Here is a 23327-nt window from a genome sequence, read left to right on the forward strand (position 1 = left end):
CTAGTTCATTATAATCAGCTGAAGTACTGTTAATATTCTGATGAGGAAAGTTGCAGTGACTGTATCCCTTTAGAAGTAATTATTCCTTGTAGACTGTCTCACCAAAACTTAATTGACAGAGAATGCACAAGTGTAATTCTAGAGGATGCCCAAAATTTGAATTGTATCTTAGTGTAGACTTCTGAGAAAATCAGCAAGCCAATCACATACACAGTAAATGACTTTTCTGGGGGCATTCTGTACAGGACACCCCTAGGTTACCATGTTGCTTTAGATTATACAGAAAGTTACAGCTCTAAAGATTGAGAAGGAAATGTAATTTTTAATAATAATAAAATAAAACAATATGGATTGTGTAGCAATTGTATATACTATATAATTTTTTCATGTTCTATATTTTATTTCCAATGAAGTTACCCTTTAAATTATGTCTATAGACAAACTGCAAATGCAAAAAAATACTAGCATTATTTAAATAAAATACAGCATATTACATACACTGCTTAGTGGAATTTTGTAATTATTTTGTATTTCTTTTAAATATCTGGTGATCCTATTAATCTTCACACAGCTATGAAACTTGACAGAGAGTCTTACCCTTTGCCACTGTTACAGTAACTGACCAAAAGAATATTTTGTTTGTTTAATGTATTGTTTGGTCAATTAGATAGTTACGTAGACTGAAACCAAGTGTGATCAATAATTATATCCCAGTTAAAGACTGAATTCTCAATATCAGTTTTACATTGCTTAATTCCCTCAACATCTATTACTAAAACAATTAAAAGGATATAAAATGACAAGAGCTCCCTACATAGTTTCTAGCTGTAGTCATGCCTACTTCGGAACACTTCTCCCTCTTCTGCTGCTGATTTTAACTCTCAGCTTAAATCAGCTAAGTACATTCTAGCTGCATTAAAACAAAAGGTGTTCAAAGTATTACAGTTCATTTTCTTTGCAAAGAAACCACAGCCAAAATAAAGAAACCTGCCCCATGCCCTGTGCCGGAGGGGGCAAAAGGGGCAACTGCCCTGGGCCCCTGACAGAAGGGCTCCCCCTTTACAAAAATAATATAAAACAATATAAAAAATATGTAAAAAGATATAAAATATAAATAATAATAAAATTATATAAAATATATAATAATAAAAAATTACTTTTAAAATTAGTTTATTAAAGAAGAACTCATTAGTGACCCCCCCCCCTACACAAAACACTAAACAATTAATAAAACTTCCATTTAGGAGAAAAGTCTGATTTAATTTTTATGACATCATCTCTGTAATTCAAAAGATTACAGCATCTGCTCTGCCAAGCAGGAAGTGTAACAGCAGGGAGTACATCATATCCTCTCCTCTTGCTCTGCAATAAAAGGAAGCTACACTTCCCATCAACCACAGGGAATTGAAGTGAATGTAAGCTGGCACACTAGGCTTGTACATGTTGAATGTGTCTGAGAGTCTCAGTCCGCCCACTGAGTAGGGCTGACTTACATCACTGCTTTCTGAAGAAAGAAATACAGAAGGGATGTGCCAAGGCCAGTGGCTGGGGGAACAGAAGACATCAGCCACTGGTTTTACAAACAGGAAATGAAAGAAAATGAATTATTTGATTTGAAAATGAATAGGCTATTCCAGAGCAGCTACTGAATGAACCAAAAGATGGATGACATATTCAATGAAAGTAGAAAATCAGCAGCACGGACATGTAAAGAAGTTTTTTCACAGAGTTTCTTTAAATGTATCTTGGGAAATAAGATTTTGCTGGCCTGCTGAACTGGTATATTGCATTGTTTTTAAAAATGAATTTTGCCAGTTCAATCGAACCACACGTAGAGCACTTAAGCTCTTACGTAAGGTGTCTTATGACCTGTGCACATGCATGACCTCAGGATGTTGTTGTGTCTTGCATTTTTAAATGTGTGACTGTCATTGAGAATATAAACAACCTCTGTGTATGAAGGGCCCCCCGAATCTAAAGCGCCCCCAAGATCTAAAACTGGCCCTACCCTTGCCAGAAGCTGCTGAATGGTACCCTTGCTGTTTTTGGAGACGCAATAGTCTCATTACAGAGGTCCAAGACATCCCTATTAGGTCTGCAACCATCAAAGGTCATTCTCCCTGCTGATTGGAGAGCTCTGATTATAATGCCACAGGGAGAGGTTGGGCTTCCTTGCTTCCCAATGGAGAGTCCTACTCTGCAGCATACTGGCAGGAGGCAAACTTTATATATGAACTGTAAGATTGTGAAGGCAAAACTTTTTTAAGTTTTGGATTGAGTAGTGAAGGGTTAAAGCCTTGCTTTCACTTTGGTCTGTTTTGGGTGGCAATTGGGAGATTTTGCCCCATTTATCATTGTCAAGTGCAAATCCTACATTTTAGACTTGTCATAACAGCAAGAGGTGAAGGGAAACCTTCCAATCGGGACAAATTTTCTGGTGACAACTGCCCAAGACAGGAATTCCCCTTAAATTAGAGAGATTGCTTCTCATTTTGTAGTGTGTCTCCAAGGCAAGAAGTGAAAGGAAATCCTCCCAGCAGAACACAAACAGTGAAATAGCCTGATAGGGGTTTAAAGTAGAACTATAGGCCAAACTTTTTTTTTTTCATTTTGGATAGAGTAAGGGTGGGTTATAACCCCTGTCATTTTTATGGTCATCTGTGTCTTATTGGGAAGTCTTCACTTCCTCTCACATAGTCAAGCAGGAAGTAAGAAGAAATCCCTCCAAAGTGAGTAAATCCTTGATTGTCACCAGGTTCCCCAGAACTAGTGTCCCCTCTAGTACTGTTCTGGTAACGACCCAAAATAGAGAGGGTGAATCTCTCTAATGGTACTACAGACAACACTAAAAACTTTCCAAAGTCAAATAAGCCAAAAGCTCCTGTGCATCATCGTAGAGGACTGAAGACAGGGAGGTATGGTAGAACCCACATAAATGCAAAATTCGAGTGGCTAAGCTAAGTCTTGCTGCTACTGTGTATGACAGGGGAAGTCAGGAGTAACTGCATGAAAAAATGGAACAAGAGCGCATTGACCTAGCACATTGTCCCAGATAATGAGGAAGAGGGTTTCCCTCAAAACACGCCAGCCTTTCTTTGGCCCTTGGATGGTACTTCTTTTATGTTGGGGCCCTTGGTGTCATATGGAGCATATTTCCAATGATTGCCATTTGTTATGCGATTTGTCACTTCTTGTTTGTGAGTATATTTTAACTTTCATTCAATAAACTGTTAACTAGGATAATGCACTAGGCCAGAGCACTCTTGTTCCATTTTTTCCTGCAAATACTAAAAACTTGACAGATGTTATAATCCCTCTCCACTTTATCCTAAATGAAAAAAAAATGTTTTTAGTTATACTTTAACTCTTCCTTACTCTATCCAAAACTAACAATAATAGTTGTGGCTATACATGCACTTTAATAAAATAACATACATGAAGAATTCCAACAAGGAGACCTAGACCCCCTTAAGAAAAAATGCCGAACCCCTGAGAGTTATAAGAAACCATTAGTTTATCTCCGCAGCATTTACCAACAACTAAAATATCAGTTTGGGTGGATAAGGCTCTTTAAAATCTATTAAAATGTTTTCATACAAGGTTTAAAAAAAGAATATGATGCATTTGGATATGTCTACGAAGTGCGCACCACTAAATGTTTGCTGAGGTTAGAATTTGCATATATAATGCAGGCACACACAGTACACTGCTAGCTTCTAGATGTATTGGGATACCAAGTGTGGTCTATTAAGGATCCAGAAATAGTTATGAATACAGCAACTTTTTATGTTTAACAACAGTACTTTATTGTTTGAATCCTGCTTCCATTTTAGTAGATCTGTTTGGTTAAGTCCATATTGAGTGCGGCGTGAAAGAGTTTGACCGCATCACCTGCTATTTTTCTCCATGACTAGATTTAGCCAGAGCTTAACATTTCCACAGCTGAGTAATGATGAGGACAGGTCCATCCAGCATGTGTTTAGCTACAAAGAATATTCGGGTTAACTCACCAGCTAATACAAAGATATGACTGCCCGGTTCGCCTTGCTTTATAATATATTCTCCTTGGGCATATCTTCTTTCGTACATGCATTCTATCATATCCCGGATTTGATGAGGATCAAGTCGTTTTAGAAACTGATTCTTGTACAGTGCATCCGTTATAAGTTTTTTCTCACTTGTAAAGACAAAGAAGGTATAAAAACAACACACATCAAAAATAACATTTCACCCGGTAAGAGCCACAGTGATCATATAAATGGGGTCTTAAAGGGCAATTGGAATATGGAAGCTGTGCCCAAAACAAGGTCAGGCAAAGGGCAACGGAAAAGTCACTAGTATTGCGTGCGGTCTCTCTGCAACAATTTTTTGCCATTACTAACTTATCATTATGTGGGTGTATGAAAGCCACCATTTTGGTAGAGGCAGGGCTTTGCATCCTCTTGTTAAAGCCTCCAGCAAGAACAGTGAGCAGTACAGAAGTGACATCACCAAATCTCATTCCAAATCTCCTGAAACTAGCAGTAAGAGCCAGCAGTGCTTTAGAAACACAGATGTCCGGTTATGAGGCTGTAGGTACAGGAGTGCTTAGGCATCCTTGCAGAGCAAGGAGTCCTGTTTGTCAGGAAAATTTTCAGAAAAAAGACATAACATAGCAAATTTTTAATTTTTGAGCTCAAATCCACTTCAAGGAAATCCTGCCTGTTGCAGTAATGTGCCATCAATCAGAAGATATAGCTGTATTGTAATTCTACAGCAAAGTTGACATTTCCTGGAGTGTTGGTAAGAAAGACTTTTGGGCTGCCTTCAACACCATCCACCCCACCCTATGTCATCACAACATTTCATCAGCATGGAGAAAATTCTAATATGATCAGTATAAAAAGCCACTGCATAGTAAGCTCACTGCTAGGGATGGTGCTTAAGGCTTTATATTATAAAGCAGCGCAATTCTAAACAATTAAACCCTTGGCATGCCAGCCCTTTAAGGAGTTTTTAAAGACAGGAAGCATGCTTTCTGATCATGTCATAACTTTGATTGGCTGTCTCAGCAATCACACGATTGGGAGCCCCTCCCACTGGCTCTTGATTATTAATATTGACCAGAGACTGTCTGTCAGCTCTGTCACTGTGCTTGTAATGCACAGTGAACACACTCTCAACACAGAACAGTGGAGTTGACCAATGCATACAGTGAAGGAAATAAGTATTTGATCCCCTGCTGATTTTGAATGTTTGCCTACTCACAAAGAAATTATCAGTCTAAAAATTGAATGGTAGGTGTATTGTAACACTAAGAGACAGAATAGCAACATAAATCTCAAAAGAAATGCATGTCTAACAAATTATGCACTGATTTTCATGTTCATGAGGGAAATAAGTATTTGATTCCCTATCATTCAGCAGGATTTCTAGCCTCCAGGTGTCTTTCATACAGGTAACAAGCTGAGATTAGAAGCAGTCTCTTAAAGGGTGTGCTGCTAATCTCATTTTGTTACCTGTATAAAAGACACCTGTCCACAGGAGCAATCAATCAGATTCAAAACTCTCCACCATGGCAAAGACCAAAGAGCTGTCCAAGGATGTCTGGGACAAGATTGTAGACCTACACAAGGCTGGACTGGGCTACAAAACTATCGCCAAGCAGCTTGGTGAGATGGTGACAACAGTTGGTGCAATCATTCGCAAATGGAAGAAACACAAAACAACTGTCAGTCTCCCTAGGTCTGGTGTACCATGCAAGATCTCACCTCGTGGCGTGTCAATGATCATGAGAATAGTGAGGAATCATCCCAGAACTACACGTGAGGATCTTGTCAATGATCTCCAGGCAGCTGGGACCACAGTCACCAAGAAAACAATTGGTAACACACTACTCCGACCAATGTCCGCAAGGTCCCTCTGCTCAAGAAAACACATGTCCAGGCCCATCTGAAGTTTGCCACTGAACATCTGAATGATGCAGAGGAGGACTGGTTGAAAGTGTTGTGGTCAGATGAGACCAAAATCGAGCTCTTTGGCATCAACTCAACTCGCCGTGTTTGGAGGAGGAGGAGGAATGCTGCCTATGACCCCAAGAACACCATCCCAACTGTCAAACATGGTGGTGGAAACATTCTGCTTTGGGGGTGTTTTCTGCTAAGGGGACAGGACAACTGCACCGCATCAAAGGGATGATGGACGGGGCAATGCATCGTCAAATCTTGGGTGAGAACCTTCTTCCCTCAGCCAGGGCATTGAAAATGGGTCATGGACGGGTGTTCCAGTATGACAATGACCCAAAACACACGGCCAAGGCAACAAAGGAGTGGCTCAAGAAGAAGCACATTAAGGTCCTGGAGTGGCCTAGCCAGTCTCCAGACCTTAATTTGATTGAAAATCTGTGGAGGGAGCTGAAAGTTTGAGTTGCCAACATCAGCCACCAAACCTTAATGACTTGGAGAGGATCTGCCAAGAAGAGTGGGCCAAAATCCCTCCTGAGATGTGTGCAAACCTGGAGGCCAAGTACAGGAAACATCTGACCTCTGTGATTGCCAACAAGAGATTTGCCACCAAGTACTAAGTCATGTTTTGTGAAGGGGATCAAATACTTATTTCCCTTATGAACATGCAAATTAATCCATAATTTGTTAGACATGCATTTCTTTTGAAATTTTTGTTGCTATTCTGTCTCTCAGTGTTACAATACACCTACCATTTGATTTTTAGACTGATCATTCCTTTGTGAGTGGGCAAACATTCAAAATCAGCAGGGGATCAAATACTTATTTCCTTCACTGTATACTGTATGTGTCCAGCTAGTGTTAAGTCCCACCAGGAGGCTTACATTGCTTCACTGTGGCTACCTTCTGCAGTAAGGGACCAGATTGCTTTATTGTACTAACTTGAGCCACAAAATTCTCATCATAAAAAGATCTTTTATTTTTTGTTTATTTTTGGAGGTTACCATGGACAATCTTTTGCCACTGGTACTGTTCACCTTTATATACCTATTTTATTTATATTATATACTGTATACACTGATCAGCCACAACATTAGGATCACTGGCAGGTAAAGTAAATAACCTTAATTATCTGGTTACAGTGTCATTCAAAAGCTGGTGGGATTTATTAGGCATCATGTAAACATTGAAAGCTTTTTGTTGTTTATGGGGCTGCATAGGCGCAGACCATTCAGGCTGCCCATGATGACCCACGTTCACAGCAAAGAGTGCCTACAATGGGCATGTAAGCATCAGAACTGGACCACTGAGCAATGGAAGAAGATGGCCTGGTCCAATGAATCATGTTTTCTTTTACATTGTGTGGATGGTCGGGTGCATGTACGTCACTTACCTGCGGAAGAGATTGCGCCAGGATGCACTAAGGTAAGAAGGCAAGCTAGAGGAGACAGTGTGATACTTTGGGCAATGTCCTGCAGGGAAACCTTGGACCTGCTATTCATTGTTGCTGACCAAGTACACCCCTGTATTCCCTGATGGTAGTGGCCTTATTCAGCTGGATTATGTGCTTTGCCATACTGCATAAATGGTTCAAGAATGGTTTGAGGAACAAAACAATGGGTTTGAGCTGTTGACTTGGCCTCCAAATTATCCAGATTTCAAACAATCAAGCATCTGTGAGATGTGTTGGAAAAACAAATCCGAACCATAGATGTCCCACCCTGCAATTTTCAGGACATAAGGGTCTGCTACAGATGGCTTAAAATGCTGACAAGTCACTGACTGACTGACTAATTATGCAGATCAGGAAAATCAGGGAAAAGTTTATCTACACACCTATTTGGAGTTAGTAACTCGAAAAATTAGTATGCCAAATGAAAAAAACAGAAATGGCAGCATCTATGTTGCTCTTAGAAAAGATTTCCTTTAAAGTGTTACTAAACCAGGACCCCGCATTCACTATATTTGGTCTCCCACAGTACACAGAACATGGAAATGCAATTACATTAGTACATAGAAACTGCTAAATACCTGTTCTCATCAGCAGTTAGAGCAGTCTTGTGACTTCTATCAGTGTCCAGCGGAGCACATGTTAAAGCTTGTAGAAGGAGATTTTGCTCTAGGGGGATGCAGGACCCCTGGCCTCTGCCTGGACAGTGCTGGTTGGCCCTGTGCTGATCACATGCACTCTCCCAAGAAAAAAAAAACCCTCTCTTGCAATACACACCAAACTGAGCATGTGCAGAGTGACTCCACATGATATGTCTTATCAGGAGATAAGAGGGGGGCACTGGAAGAAGGGGAGGATCAGAAAATCAGGATCAAACAGCGTTTTTACACAATGCAGAGGATGAACTTCTTAGGTTCCATGGTGAGTATAACAAGCATATTTCACTGCATATACAGACTGATTTTACTGTTGTGGGTTTAGTAACACTTTAAGCTCCATAAGATTTGTCCAGCATGCACAAAAATTTGTATTAATGCTTAATACTCTATGACATGAAAATAGTATAAGTAAATGATAAATTAATTTAATATACATGAGGATTCATTCTGACCCATTACATTGACTTTAACGAATAGATGTATGAACTACTTACATTTTATCAATGGCTTCCTGCAGCTTGTATAATAGGCATTTTGTATAAAGCACACAACATCAGACAGGGATTATAATACAACTGGGACTGTAGAGAAGCAATGCTGCTTAAATCTCGAAATAATTGCCATAGTGGAAATAAATGAACACCACACCCTCACCAACTAACCTGTGGTTTACATAGTCCACAAAACTTTAAGCTTGGAACTAAGTCTGACTATGGACCAATTAAAGCTTCTAGCTAGGAGGCAGAAATATTGATTAAGACGTAACTATTAATCCTTTTAACTCACCCAGCAAAAGGTATGTTCAGTACTAATTGCCTTGTGATTTGTGCAACCTGCCATTGTATTCCCACAGGAAAAACGCTAGCAGCTAATTGGGATGCAGGTCACAGGGAATTCCATATGTTGAGCACTTAAAAACAGATCATGTTCTCCTATACATCTATACATGTTTGTCGCTAGCAGAATAAAAGTACTGTTATAGTGAAAGGAAAGAAAAATGAAAGGTAAATTATGCCTAGCCAAGTTATTGATATTTCTGCAAATAATATCTAGAAAGCATTCTTTGGCAAGTAAAAACACATTAAAATGATTGTACGGAGGGACCATTCAGGTAAACAATACATAACAATAGTGAATTGTATAATTGCAGATTTAAAAACAGAGCTAGAGCTTATTAAGATAAAGCAAATAATTTATTACAGGTACTTATATAGCGCTGTCAATTTATGCAGTGCTTTACATATATATTGTACATTCACATCAGTCCCTAACCCTCAAGGGGCGTACAATCTAAGGTCCCTAACTTGCATTCATACATACTAGGGCCAATTAACCTACCAGGAATCAATTAACCTACTAGCATGTCTTCGGAGTGTGGGAGGAAACCCACACAGGCACAGGGAGAACATGCAAACTCCAGGCAGGTGGTGCTGTGGTTGGGATTCGAACCAACGACCCTAGTAATGCCAGGCAAAAGTGATAACCATTTAGCCACTGTGCTGCCCTGTGATGACACTACAACCTTGATAATCAGATTTCAGAAAGTAGATTTAGGCAGACAGTTGAAAAAAAGAACTTCTAGAGTCTATTCTGAGTTACACTTTGAGTATTTCTCTTTTCCTTATTACCAAGGGCACCAGCATATGCTATTCTATCATTTCAGGTCCTTCAACAGATCTTATTTAATCTGGAATGTAATTGGTAAATAATGATCACAAAATTTTGAAAATATTGTGAAAATTAATCAAAGCAAAGAGCAGTGAGAAAATTAACCAACTGAAAGGGATCCTTTACAGATATGAGTATACCAAAATCTGATTGGTGTCTATATATCGATGCACTTTACATGTCACTGTTGTTCTTTGCACTGATTTTCTGAATAAACCTGATGATGAAAGTTGTTTACGAGATTCCTTTTTTATGACATACTGCTCTAATGAAAATTAATGCTTTTACACCATCTGCTTCAGTTAATAAAGAAAAGCTTGTTCTAAAGTAGGGTTGAAAATGGAATTTAAGCATGATATGGGGTGGGGGCCACCTCTTTTTGTATCTGTACTCTGGACCATATTTTCTGATCATATGAAGTGCTAGTGTTGGTCTTATTATATGAATTTTTCAGCATTTTAAGCACACATTCACATTAGAATAGTGTTGGCCATGTAACACTGATGTCAACAGCAAGAATGGTAAACAGTTTTTCTTTGGAAAGACTAAGCTAGGAAACTTCCAGTCTACAACATTTAGTGCAGGAAAGCCATTGAATTGTATGGTTAGCCAAAATCTGCAGGCTGTCTGGAGATGAATGAAGTGTAGGCCACACTGGCTGGATGATGGGTGGTGAAGGACAGGCCATAATGCCCCTGGTGGCTAGTATGTAGGGGGCTGAACAGAGCATGTGCTTTTCCTCTTCTATTGCTGCCCATTCTCTCTCTGGTCCTGGGTGTTTGGTGGTCCTTGTGGGTCTGCAAAGATCTGGACTGGAGGTGGTCGAAGTATCTGGGCCTCTCTGGTACATAGAAGGTTTTATTCCTTCTGTCTCCTGGACTGCAGGTAACCTAATTCACACTGTTCACTTCCGCCTGGTGTTGCACTCCATTTCCCTCCTCTGTTGCTGAGTGGGGTGGCTTAGGTTCCCAGACACCAATGTAGCTAATCACAGCGCTTCTCCCTCCCCTCTTGTGATGAGGCTGCACTGCAGTTTGCTGGCATTACCTACAGATCCCAGGCAGTTTCTGCTCTCACCTCATCAGGTTTATTACATATATGACAGTCTTCAGGAACAGTGCTCTCTTTACTTGCCTGCTAACCACATATTTAATTGGGCCACATGGAGACACTAAATGAAATTAGCCCACATACTGCATACTACTTTCACTTGCTTGTAATGACAATGCGTTGGACAAGTATAAGGAATGGTACCAGTTTTTATCACAAAAAGTGATCTAGTGCTGCCTAAAACTAAAAGTGGCTGTATAATTTAGAACTGTCCCATAATAAATTATTACTTACATACTGTATACATGATTTGTATACAGTATACAGTAAATCAGGGGTAGACTGACAACTCATGGGGCCCCCAGGCAATAGGGGATCATGGGGCTCCTGAGTCCTTGCTCAAACTCAAAAAAGCCTATGAAAAAGGTACCAGGGGCATCTCATGGGGCCCCCTACTGACCCCGGGCCCTCGGGCAGTGCCTGAGTTTCCAAATGGTCAGTCTGCCCCTGCAGTAAATCATTACTAACCATGTTAAATCCAAAAGACAGCTCTGAAATTAGGCAAGTCATGTCATAGTTCTGGTAAAAGAACACAAATGAAAAAACAGTTTGGGTTTTGAAATGGTAAAGGAGATGGAAATGGAAGGTCTTCAGACTTCTCTACAGGAGGTTCCCTTGAAATATGAATAGATACAATAGAGTATGAGAGCAGCTCTGATGTAGGCTGTGCCACTATTTCTGGTTGCAAAACAAAGAAGCCACAAAAGCATTGATTCAGCAATTGTAGCAATGGTTTATTGAGATAAAATGTAGCAACTTACATGATAGTCTGCGGTAAACAACTTAGGCATTGGAGGTTTGGATATTCAGAAGCAAGAAGCAAGGACACATAGAGCTGGATGGTGAGAGGCTGGTCTTCCTAGAGCAAACATCACTAAATGGCAGACCGGGGTCTGGATGCGGACCGAGTCACTGTCCCATCCGGACCCATGCGGTCCCGCCATTTTGGAGCCTTTTCTTCCCCCAGCCATCTCGCGGCCATCCTCCCAGAGCTGATAGCAGGAGGCAGGACAGTTCTCGATGGAGGGTGGAAGCTGCCCGAGGTTAACAAGCAGGTGATTGGTTGCTAGGATGAAGGGCAGTGCTACCAATCAATCACTGTCTGTCAATCACTGTCTGTGGAAGATAGGACAGTGGGGGGGCGGGGTCAAGTTAAAAGGGCTATGGACATTAGTGTGAAGGAGGAGTGATGTGAAAAGGAGCCGAGGACTAAATGTGGGGGGGGTGAGGACTGAATGTGGGGGGGGCTTAGAACAGCAACGTTGGTGGGGAGCTGAGGACATTAAGTGGGGGGGCTGAGCATAGTAATATGGGGGGACTGAGGACAGTAATGTGGGGGGCTTGAGGACATTAAACTTAAAGTGGAGGAGCTGAGGCCTGAAATGTGGGGGGCTAGAGGAGGTGATGTGGGGGGCTGAGAGCATTAAAGTGAGGAGTGGCACTGAGGATAGTAATGTGGGGGGCTAAGGAATATGGAATGTGGCTTAGGATATTAAAGTGGGTGGCTGAGAACTGTAATGTGTGGTGGCTGAGGACAGTAATGTGGGGGGGGGCTGAGGACAGTAACGTGGGAGGGTACTGAAGACAGTAATGTGGGGGGGGGGGTGCTGTGGACAGTAATGTCCCTGGTCTCTGCCTCCTTATTGGCTGAGACAGCAAGCGGGAGCCACTGCACACAGCAGGTAAGTATAGCCTGTTTGATATCCCAACCCCCCCCCCCCCCAAAAAAAAATTTTTAGAATCGCTTTAAGTAGTAAACGTGTATGAACTCGTTTTAGAGAATATGGGTGTATTTTAGCACCACTTAATGCCTGGACATACCGTTTAATTACCCTTTAATTGTTTTGTTAGACATAGGGAACTTGGCACCTGCAATGAACAGCAATAAAAATAACATTCTTTGTTTTATACTGTATGGGCAATTTCTATGCTATAGGTCAGCAGTACTCCTGGACTGGGAAACATCAAATATGTAAAGGCATGATAATGTGTAAATGAAAGAAAAGGCCTCAATAATGTTCACCAAGTTCATTGTATTAACCCTTTGCTTAAAGAGGCCTAATAACAGTCAGTGATGATTTTTGTAGGAAATTTCTACTTGTTTACACTCAACTTTTAACTTCAAAATATTCTGAGCCATTGACCTTTAAAATGCATACAGCAAATATAATCAAAGGGATGTCAGAACTCCTGATCTGGATGCTTTTTTTTTTCAAGTCCATTGCACAAAATTCACTGTGCTCACCAGCTACTGTCTCTCATTGGTTCTCCCCTGCCTCCATGCCCAATATCTCACACATGCTCTGCCAGCTGCCTCCCAGCTGGGTAGAAGTCAAGAAGCATGTCAGAACACATCATCTATGCTCAAACTAAACCTCAAAAGATTTTAAGGCAGAGAAAAATTTCTCAAGATTAGAAGGTTGTTTCCAAGGTTTGCCTTCAGCATCTGAGCCATCCCAGAGAGCTATGTGGGGGCAAAGCATAGTAGTGGCTAAATTAAATGAATGCAGGGCAGGTAACGAAAACCAGGTAATATATATTGTAAATGTTCTTTTATATCAAAGACACAGTGGTTTTGGGGGAGACATGGTGTATGCCATAAATGAAGAGAAAACAACTGAGAAATTATATCATACAAATGTGTATTGAAACAAGTGGTATGGCACTTAAAGTGGTTGTAAACCTCAGACATGAAATGCGAAAACATATCTCCTACAGTGTGTACTTTCTCAATTCAGATCACTTAGTGTCATTTCAGTCTGCCACCTCTTTCCTCTACTATCAGTCACTTCTGAAAAATTTTGCTGACACCAAAAGATAAAAAGGTGGCAGGGGAGGGACCTGCAGGCCTGTGATTGACTGCCTCAGCTCTGTTCCTGTATGCTGTGTGAAGGGGGTGTGCCCATGCCTGCCAATCAGCTCTCACGGAGCTCTGCAGAGTGTAACTTCAGCTCCCCACCCCCTGCTTTCTGAAAGCTCACACAAGCACTTTGAACCAATATAGAGAAGACTACTGATAAAAAGGCGCAACTTATGTAGAAGGATTTGTTTCATCTCTGTGTATCACTTGAGGCTAACCACTTCATAGGGTATATGTAAAGGTGTAAAAACACTTTAAAGCTCAAATCCAGGCAAAAAAGATATTTAAATAGTGCATTGTGCATAAATTACCCTACTTCTCAGTCTTGATTTCAAACACCTCTTCCTACACCAGTCTGAAGTGCAATGGATCAATGTCATGGTTTCCTCTATGACCCAAGCTAATTTCCTGCCTTGGGGACCAGGCATTTTTCCCTGCTAGTTATCTTCTTGGGCACTGGAACCCTTACCGACCCCATGAGTTCTCCTGCCTCTGGATCCTATGAGAGACGAACCGGCCAATTGCCTCCACCAGTTGCAGGCATTGATGCAGGCAGTGATGAGGACACCCAGAGAAGAATTGAGGAAGAGAGAAGGATCGTCACATAACCATGGTTTTAGGTAAGTAAAATGGCCATTTTGATAGTTTTTGTTTTCATAAGAGTGGTTAGTTAAAGGGGGTGTGATGGAGGGGGAAGGTTCATAGTATCCTTGAGTTGAACTTTAAAGAAAACAAAGCAATTTATTTAAAACTAACAAAAGTGTGCCTATTGCAGGCAAGATTGGGGATATTACAATCTTGGAAAGGTAGTGGCAGAATCACCGGATAGAAAGAAAAACAAACAGAGGGAGCACCGGCATAAAATATTTATTGGAAGGACTAAAAGTAAGTATTGTACTCACAATCGGCAAACAGGTCAAAGGCACATCACACTAAACAGCGGTGTCCAATCCACATTGCATATCAGCCACTTCCTCAGAGAAGTGGCTCTGTGGAAGAGGTTGAGACCTCGAAACACGTTAACCTGTTGGAAGTCCATTGTTCCATTTTTTTGCCTTATATGCAATGTGGATTGGACATCGCTGTTTAGTGTGATGTGCCTTTGACCTGTCTGCCTATTGTGAATACAAAACTTACTTTTTATCCTTCCAATAAATATTTTTTTTACGATAATGCACTAGGCCAGTGCGCCTTCTGTTTGTTTTTCTTTATATCCAGGGACATTGGACTACCCCGGTCCATTGAGGGCAGCAAGGAGTGCATTTTCCAGGATATCTGTGATGTTACCATAACCCTAGCCGCGTCCATCCCGAAGCGCAGGAGTACAAAATTTGCAGTGGCAGAATCACCCAATGGTAACATTAAACCCTGCTTTAAATATTATTCCTGAACTAAAAAAAAATGTAGACAAAAAGAAACTCAAACATAGCTTTTATATTATTAGGGAAGACAACCTTACATTAACCATTAGAACTCACCTTAAATCTTTCCTAACACAAGCTTTCTCAAATGAAAACTGTGGGGCATTACTTTGATCATATATCCTGGTAGTTGGTTCTGCAGATATCCCTTCCTTGGCTCCTTTTCTTTTGCTGTTGTTAAAAAATCCAGACAAAGTCTTAAATGGTGAAGTTTGTAAAGATCTTGAAGGCGATGTCTGGAGATGTTTAGTTGGAGAAGAGTGCAACATTTTTAAAGTAGGTGTTAAAGACTGCCCCCCATGAATACTAATAACATCCTGCAGTTTGTTAAGTTGAACACATTTGCTTTGAAGTTCTTCTGTGATTTCAGCAATTGCTTGAGTTTGCTTGGTAAACTGCTCCTGCAACTCCTGAAATATGTGTTCTTTTTTCAGAAGTTCCTCATCCTTCAGCCTGAGCTCTCTCTCAAGTTCCCAAACTTTTCCATCAGTGGCTTCTGTATTGTGAAGACTACTGCAGGCGCTAACAGAGAAGTTCAGTAGTTGTCCATGTGGCTGCCTCAATGGCTTGGGTTTCATAGAGCCATTTCCCATGTCTTATAATACTCTACAAAAAAAAAAAGCAAATGGTTGACTAATAAGATATCCCCATAGAGCATGCCAAAACATTATGCTGTACACATCTGTCCTGTTACAATTGAGATATATTGATTGAATAATGCAGTCATGCACCAAACATGATTTCTCAACCCTTTCAATTTTTGATATCTTTGATATTACATCAGGTTTGTGTGGCAGTTTTTTTTAAGAACATTTTTTTAAATCACTGAGTGAAATATAAATGCCTGTTCAAATATTAAATGTGGTAGGTGTTTGTTGCTTAAACTTGAACTCCAAGTAGGCACCCACATACACAGTTGAAATATGATGTTGCAATACCTCCTGAGGATTAGTAATTGTGTTTCTGATCCAGACAGCATAGGCAGGTTGATGACCTCCCTTTTTTTCTCCTGTAGTTGAGCTGTATGTCACTAACCTGCCCCCAGCCCAGGCTCTCCCAGTTTAAATACTGATGTGCATGGGATAACAGGAAATGGATAGATTCAGGTATTAAAGTGCTACTAAACCCAGGACCCTGCATTCACTATATCTGGTCTCCCACAGTACACAGAACATGGAAATGCAATTATTTTAGTAAATACAAATGCTAAATAGCTTTTCTCATCAGCAGTTAGAGCCGTCTTGTGACTTCTATCAGTGTCCAGTAGAGCATATGTTAAAGCTTGTAGGAGGAGTTTTCAATTTGCTCTAGGAGGATACAAAACCCCTGATCTCTGTCTGGACTGTGCTGATTGGCCGTGTGCTGATCACATGCACTCTCCCAAGAAAAAAAAAACCTCTCTAGTAATACACACCAAACTATGCATTTGCAGAGTGACGCCACACGATATGTCTTATCAGGAGATAAGAGGGGGACACTGGAAGAAGGGGAGGATCAGAGATTTCAGGATCAAACAGCATTTTTACAAATGCAGATCAACCTCTTAGGTTCCACATTGAGTATAACAAGCATTCTTTACTGCATATAAAGACTGATTTTACTGTTGTGGGTTTAGTAATACTTTAAAGCTAGTCTATGTAAAACACATTTTATTTTTTAATGCGTAAATGTATTCATGAGTAAACTGATGTTTCTGTATATCTGTCTAGAGTTACAGTTGAAATCCAGACACAAACTAATGCAGATTTGTAATCATGAATAAATACAATCAAATGCATAGAAATGTTTTTAATTATAAGACATGTAAGTACCATAATTGTATGCAGTACAGGTGATTACAAGAGGCTGATATCATGTCAAATTTAGTGATTTACACTGCATGCATTCAAAAATACATTTAACAATGTATTAATTATTACAGAGATGCATTAATTTGTGTCAGCTTTAAAATAAATAGTAAACCCCCTTACTGAAAAAAAATGAAAAAGAGGGCTTAGTACATCTTGGAATTCTGTAGTCTTGTTCTTCCTATGGTTGATCCAGTGCTGGGACACTAGGTCATCTAGAACCCAAGGTGAAATTGCAAGATGTATGAGCATTATACATCAGCAAGCCCCCCCCCCCTCTGCATGCTTACCCTCTAAGTATTCCCCTTCTCCCAGTACAAATCTGCCCCCCCCTGCTGAAATCCCACCTCTCAGCACAAATCTTTGCCCCCTATCCTCCCCCCCCCCCCAGCTCAAATGCTCTCTCTCCCCATATGTCCCGAGCACAAATTTCCTCCTCCTAGCACAAATTCCCTACCCCTCAAATTTCTTCTCCAAGCACAAATCCCCCCCCCATTCCAAATCCTCTCCCCTTCCAGCACAACTTCCCCTCCCAAATCCCCCATCCTAGCAAATCCCCCACAAACATCCCTACTAGCACAAATCCCCCCCAAAGAAAGACATTCCCCTCTTCGCACAAATCCCCTCCCCCCCATTGCACCTTTTTAACACAGCCCCCCCCAAATCCCCCCTTCTAGCACAAGTTCTCTTCCCCCATCCCCATCCCAACTCAAATTCCCCCAAATCGCCACTCCTAGCACACCTCCCCAAGTTTCCCCTTCTAAACAATTCTTACTCCCTGTCACCCCTCAAATTCCCCTTCTCAACACAAATCTCCTCCCCACAACCTTCTTGTGGTGCCCCCTACCTCACATGATACAACAGTGCCCAGGGCAGCTGCCCCTCCTGCTGACCCTTTGTCCTGGCCCTGGGTTGATCCTATGAATTTCTTTAAGACTTTTGATATCCTCATTTTTCAGTGCAGGTAGAACAGTATTCTTATCAAATCACACAAAATACAAATTAAAAAATCCTGAAGACTACGGTACTATGAAATGAAAAATAATGCCAAGTGTACAAAGATGGATAGCTTAGGTAGCTGTTTCTGTATACAGTAGTAGATACAACCCATCTTTGTATATTATTGTGTACAATGTATTTTTCTTTGTGTTTTTAAGACTGGATTTAATAAAATACATTTCTTTTATTGTAATATTTTGGTGCTTACAAAGTCCCTGTTTTCTAAAAATGTATGTCTAGCCTTGTTCTTTGGAAAATACTTGTAAATTTAACTTATTACCAAGGTATTGTTGTAAGGCCCAATGTTCTAAAAAGGTTCTGACTGCTTAACAGCTTCCCGACCGCCCTATAGCAGAAATACTGCTACAGGGTGGCACGGGTGCGCAAAATCACATATATATATGTGATTTTGCATTTCCGGGTAGGGGGTATGCGCAAGACACTCGCACGCCTTACCCATGCCGCCATTCACTGCCATGGCTGTCAATCACTGGGTCCCGGCCAGTGATTACTTGCCGGCGCCTGGTGATTACTGAGGATCTCCGACAGGGAGGAGAACTGTGTTGTTTACTAACAGTTCTCCTCCCTGTCAGCTCAGGCGCCCTGCTTTGGATGGCTGTGCACAGCCCTGCCATCCAAAGCAGTGTGCTTACAGTGAAGCCCCACAGTAAAACACACCCAGCACACAGTTAACCCTTTGATCACCCCCTCATGTAAACTCCTTCCTGCCCAGTGCCATTAGTACAGTGTCAGTGCTTTTTTTTTTAGCACTGATTACTGTATTGGTGTCACTGGGGATGTCAGTGACATCAACTCAGTTCTCCTAGTGTCAGAATGTCTGCTGCAGTCCCGTAATAAGTCGCTGATCGCCGCCATTACTAGTAAAAAAAAATCCCAGTATATATAGCGCCATTTGTAAATGCTATAACTTTCTCATAAACCAATTCATTTACACATATTGGGAATTTTTAGTAAAGACATGTAGCAGAATACATTTTGACCTAAATTTATGACGAAATTCGATATTTAAAATTTTTTTACTGGACATGCTTAATAACAAAAAGTCAAAAATATTGTTTGCTTCTCAAAATTGTTGGTCTTTATTTTATAGTGCAAAAAATACAAATGCACCGGCAATCAAATACCACTTAAAGAAAGCTCAATTTGTGGGAAAAAAAGGCCGTAAATGTAATTTGGGTGCAGCGTTGCATGACCGCGCAACTGTCAGTTAAAGTAACGCAGCGCAGTAACGCAAAAAATGGCCTGGCCAGGAAGGGGGGTAAATCCTATGGAGGGCAAGTGGTTAAAGGGTCAGTCCACCCAACTAAAGTTTCAGGGCCTTGGGTTTAGTGCTCTTGGTTTTCCATGCAAGTCTTTTGGTTCTGAAAACAAAACAAAATCAGCATTTTTTCTTCAAACTTAAATTGAACCTGTGCACACTATATGCACATTAATGTATTAACATATTCCAAACAAATTGTAAAATCACTTTAAAGCAAGCCTTTATTTTCCTTTGCAGGTATAGTGGATAAAATAATTTTCACAACAGAGGCACTGAAATCACAATTCCCTTCTGCTTTACTTACCATGGAAGCAGGATCTTGGCAGCCTGCCTGTCCATGAGCTGGGTTATTCTAATAAAAATGCTCAGCCAGTAATGCTAAGCTTTAAGAAACCATCTAAAATCCAACAAGATACTGCAAAACATCTGTAAATCTTCTAGCCTTAATTTTTTCATGTGCTGAATTGTGTTCTCCTTTCTTAGGTTGAAATTGGCCATTGAAAACTCTGAAATCCTTTAACCTACTAATACAGTATATCCTTTCCAGCTATGAAAGGAAACTTACAAATCCAGAATAAGTGGACAACATAGAAGGTCCATAGATATAGTGTCCCAGGAGGTAGTTAAATCCAGGACCCCAACATGCCCAAGCTGCCTGACTGCTTTAAAATGGTTGTAAACGTCAGACATGAAATATGAACAAAGCATATCCCTCTATAGTGTGTACTTGTGTCAATTAAGAGCACTAAGCGTTATTTCTGTCTGCTGCCTCATTCCTCTGCTATCAGCATGGCTCACATCTGACAAGTTTTCCTGACACCAAGTGAAAAATGGTCACAGTGGTGGTGGTGGTTGTGGGGGGGTTCATCTGATTGACACCCTTAGCTCTATTCTTGTGTGCTGTGCAGAGGGGTGTGTGTCCCTTCCCTCCAATCAGCTGTCAGAGCTCTCCCCACTGAGCTCTGCAGAGTGTAATTTCAGCACTCTGCACCCTTATTTCTGACAGTTGTATAAATTCTGCACTATGAAGGGCTGTAGAGGAAAGAGGGCTGCAGATAAACAGGTACAACTTATGTAGGAGATTTTGTTTCATCTCTGTATCACCTGAAGCCAGTTACTTCACTGGGTATATGTAAGGGTTTACAGTCACTGTAAATCACCCTTTTCCAGTGTTTGCATTCAAATCATAAATTACCTGCATGCACATTAAGATTGTTTTACAAATCAACATGAAGTGTGCTTACATTAAAGCATAACTCCAGATTTCATTTTACTTTAATTAGCTTGCCCCAAATGAACTAAAGAGAAAAGAAATCTGGCGTTATGCATTAAAACTGAACTACACAACATTGTTTTAAGTTGTAATTGTTTTATGTCTATAAGAACTCAAGATAGTTACACACAGGGGTTCATTTACTAAAACTGAAGAGTGTAAAATCTGGTGCAGCTCTGCACAGAAACCAATCAGCTTCCAGATTTTTTGTTAAAGCTTATTATTATTTATTACTTATTATTATTATTATTATTATACAGGATTTATAGTATATAGCGCCAACAGTATGCACCAGGGGCGGACTGACAACTCATGGGGCCCCCGGGCAATAGGGGATCATGGGGCCCCTGTGTCCTTGCCCAAACTCAAAAAAGCCTATGAAAAAGGTACCAGGGGCATCTCATGGGGCCCCCTACTGACCCCGGGCCCTCGGGCAGTGCCCGAGTTTCCAACTGGTCAGTCCGCCCCTGGTATGCACAGCGCTTTACAATATAAAGGGAGACAGTACAATTACAATACAATAAAAAATAAGAGGAATAAGAGGGCCCTGCTCATAAGAGCTTACAATCTAATATCCCAACCATGGCACCACCTGCCTGGAGTTTGCATGTTCTCCCTGTGCCTGTGTGGGTTTCCTCTGGGTACTCCGGTTTCCTCCCACACTCCAAAGACATGCTGGTTGGGTAATTGGTTCCTGTCTAAATTGTCCCTAGTATGTGTATGTATGAATGTAAGTTAGGGACCTTAGATTGTACTCCCCTTGAGGGTTAGGGACAGATATGAATGTACAATATATATGTAAAGTGCTGTGTAAATTGATTGCGCTATATAAGTACCTGAAATAAATAAATAATAGAGTAAGAAGCTGACTGGCTACCATGCACAGCTGCACCAGATTTTGCACTCTCCAGTTTTAGTAAATCATTCCCACAGTGTCAACATACTGCATGACATAAATGTTTAAATAATATTCTATTATTTAAGCAGTGTGTAAGTGAACATTTTTACAATAGTTTTTCAAAAAATCATTTGACAAAATAAAACAACATGCACAAATATCTGTTTTTTTGTGGACACCTGTAGAATAACATCACATAATATTACAATTTGCATAATAATATAAAATAATATTACAATGATTACATATAAATACATTTTACAAAAAAAAATCCCTATTAAAATGAATGTATTCCTTGAACAATTTTAGGGCTCCCATTCATTTTATCAATCATATGCACAGTAAGCGTAGGAGCATTTCATCAAATTAGGAAAAGTTTGATAAATATAGTAAATTTTTGTGGTCAGCTCAAGATTTTACACTGCAGGCTAGGAGCAGAGTACAATCCAAATATATGTTTTTACACATATGCTGCACATTTTGCGAAAGGATGTTATCTTGGGGGTAGATTTACTAAAACTGGAGCACTCAGACTCTGGTGCAGCTGTGCATCTTCTCATTTCAACTTGTGCAATTAAGCTTTGGCAATAAAATCTGGACGCTGATTGGTTTCTACTCAGAGTTGTACCAGATTTTGCACTTTCCAGTTTTAGTAAATCAACTCCCATGTGTCTACAAAATTGTATTTCTATACTACTGTACTACAATGATTCATTTTTAATTGGCATTGTTATTTTACATCTCTGCTAATATATTTCTCCTACGCTAGAAAAATCGAGACACTAATTAGGATTGTCAGCACCATAAGTATTAGTTGCAAAGCAGATTATTAAATGATTATAGTTTAGATAGACAAGTAAAGTATCCCTTTACATTTACTTTAAACCTAATTCACCTTCTTTGTGATCAGAAATGATCTCGCCACACTTACCTCTTTGGTTCAGGATTGTGATGCCTGGTTCCCAGACTCTGTGGACATCAGACACAGGCTCCCAGTGTCATTCCTCTGGGTAAATGACAGATAAGAAAGCATTGACTCTATACTAGGTAACACATGGTGCACTGTAAGTGATAGAGATCACTGTCTGCTCTGACATCTCCCTCCCCCAGTGAAGCCTATGCCTGGGAGGTGGCAGCCCTGGGTGAGGCAGGACATTACTGTCACCCATGGGAGAAAGTGTATGAGACATTTGGTGGGACTGATGCAAGCAGAGAAGCCTTGTCTTGCTGCTGGATTATATTACACATGTCACTAGAAGCAAGCATGACTCTAGCTGGTATTACCTAAAGCCCTTCAGTTTGAACACACATAGCAATTTACATCCGTTTATTACTACTTACAAATATTAATGTTAGCCTTTTAATAAAATCAGTAACCCTATTCTACTGCAATTATATATTTGTAAGTTTTAAAATAGCTAATCATATATATTTTTTTAATTATCTCTATGAAGGTGGTAAAAATTATTACGATTAATAGCGCACATCTGTATTTATGGTCTGCTATGTGAAAGAGATTATAAATCTGCTCTACACAGCAAACATTCTTTTTTGGAGAAAAGGGACAACACACAAATTATTTGTAGTTTATTATATATCAGAAGGCATATTAATATTTTTTTTCTGTCTCATCAAATATGTGTTCACTTCAACTATCCAGTCATGTGCTCAGTAAATGTATTTTTTATTCTATTTTATTTTATTTATTTATTTTTTATTTTATTTGAACTACGAGATGAAAATTTTGTAAATACAGAGGCAAGTGTTTGTTAATATTTGCATGTTAATATTTTTTTATCTATCTCATCAAATATGTCTCAACTATCCAATCATGTGCTGGCTAAATGTATTTGCTATTTAATTTTATTTTCTTTGTAAAAAGTGTTATTGAAACGCTGAACAATATAAACAACTGATC

General features: G+C 40.1%; 1 protein-coding gene across 1 annotated transcript in view; it reads right to left on the minus strand.

Annotated features, from left to right (window-relative positions):
• PRKG2 (protein kinase cGMP-dependent 2) overlaps positions 1–15703 on the minus strand; it is a 107828-nt gene extending 92125 nt beyond the window's left edge. Inside the window, exons 1-2 of the mRNA XM_089675511.1 lie at positions 15168–15703; positions 4011–4177 (exon numbers count right to left, since the gene is read on the minus strand). Of these exons, the coding sequence (XP_089531637.1) occupies positions 4011–4177; positions 15168–15703 (703 nt within the window). The remainder of the gene's footprint in view (positions 1–4010; positions 4178–15167) is intronic.
• Positions 15704–23327: the final 7624 nt, after the last annotated feature.

The sequence above is a fragment of the Staurois parvus genome, unplaced genomic scaffold, assembly GCF_062004578.1.
Source record: "Staurois parvus isolate SC_StPar_1 unplaced genomic scaffold, SC_StPar_1.0 ptg000013l, whole genome shotgun sequence".
Lineage (NCBI taxonomy): Eukaryota > Metazoa > Chordata > Amphibia > Anura > Ranidae > Staurois > Staurois parvus.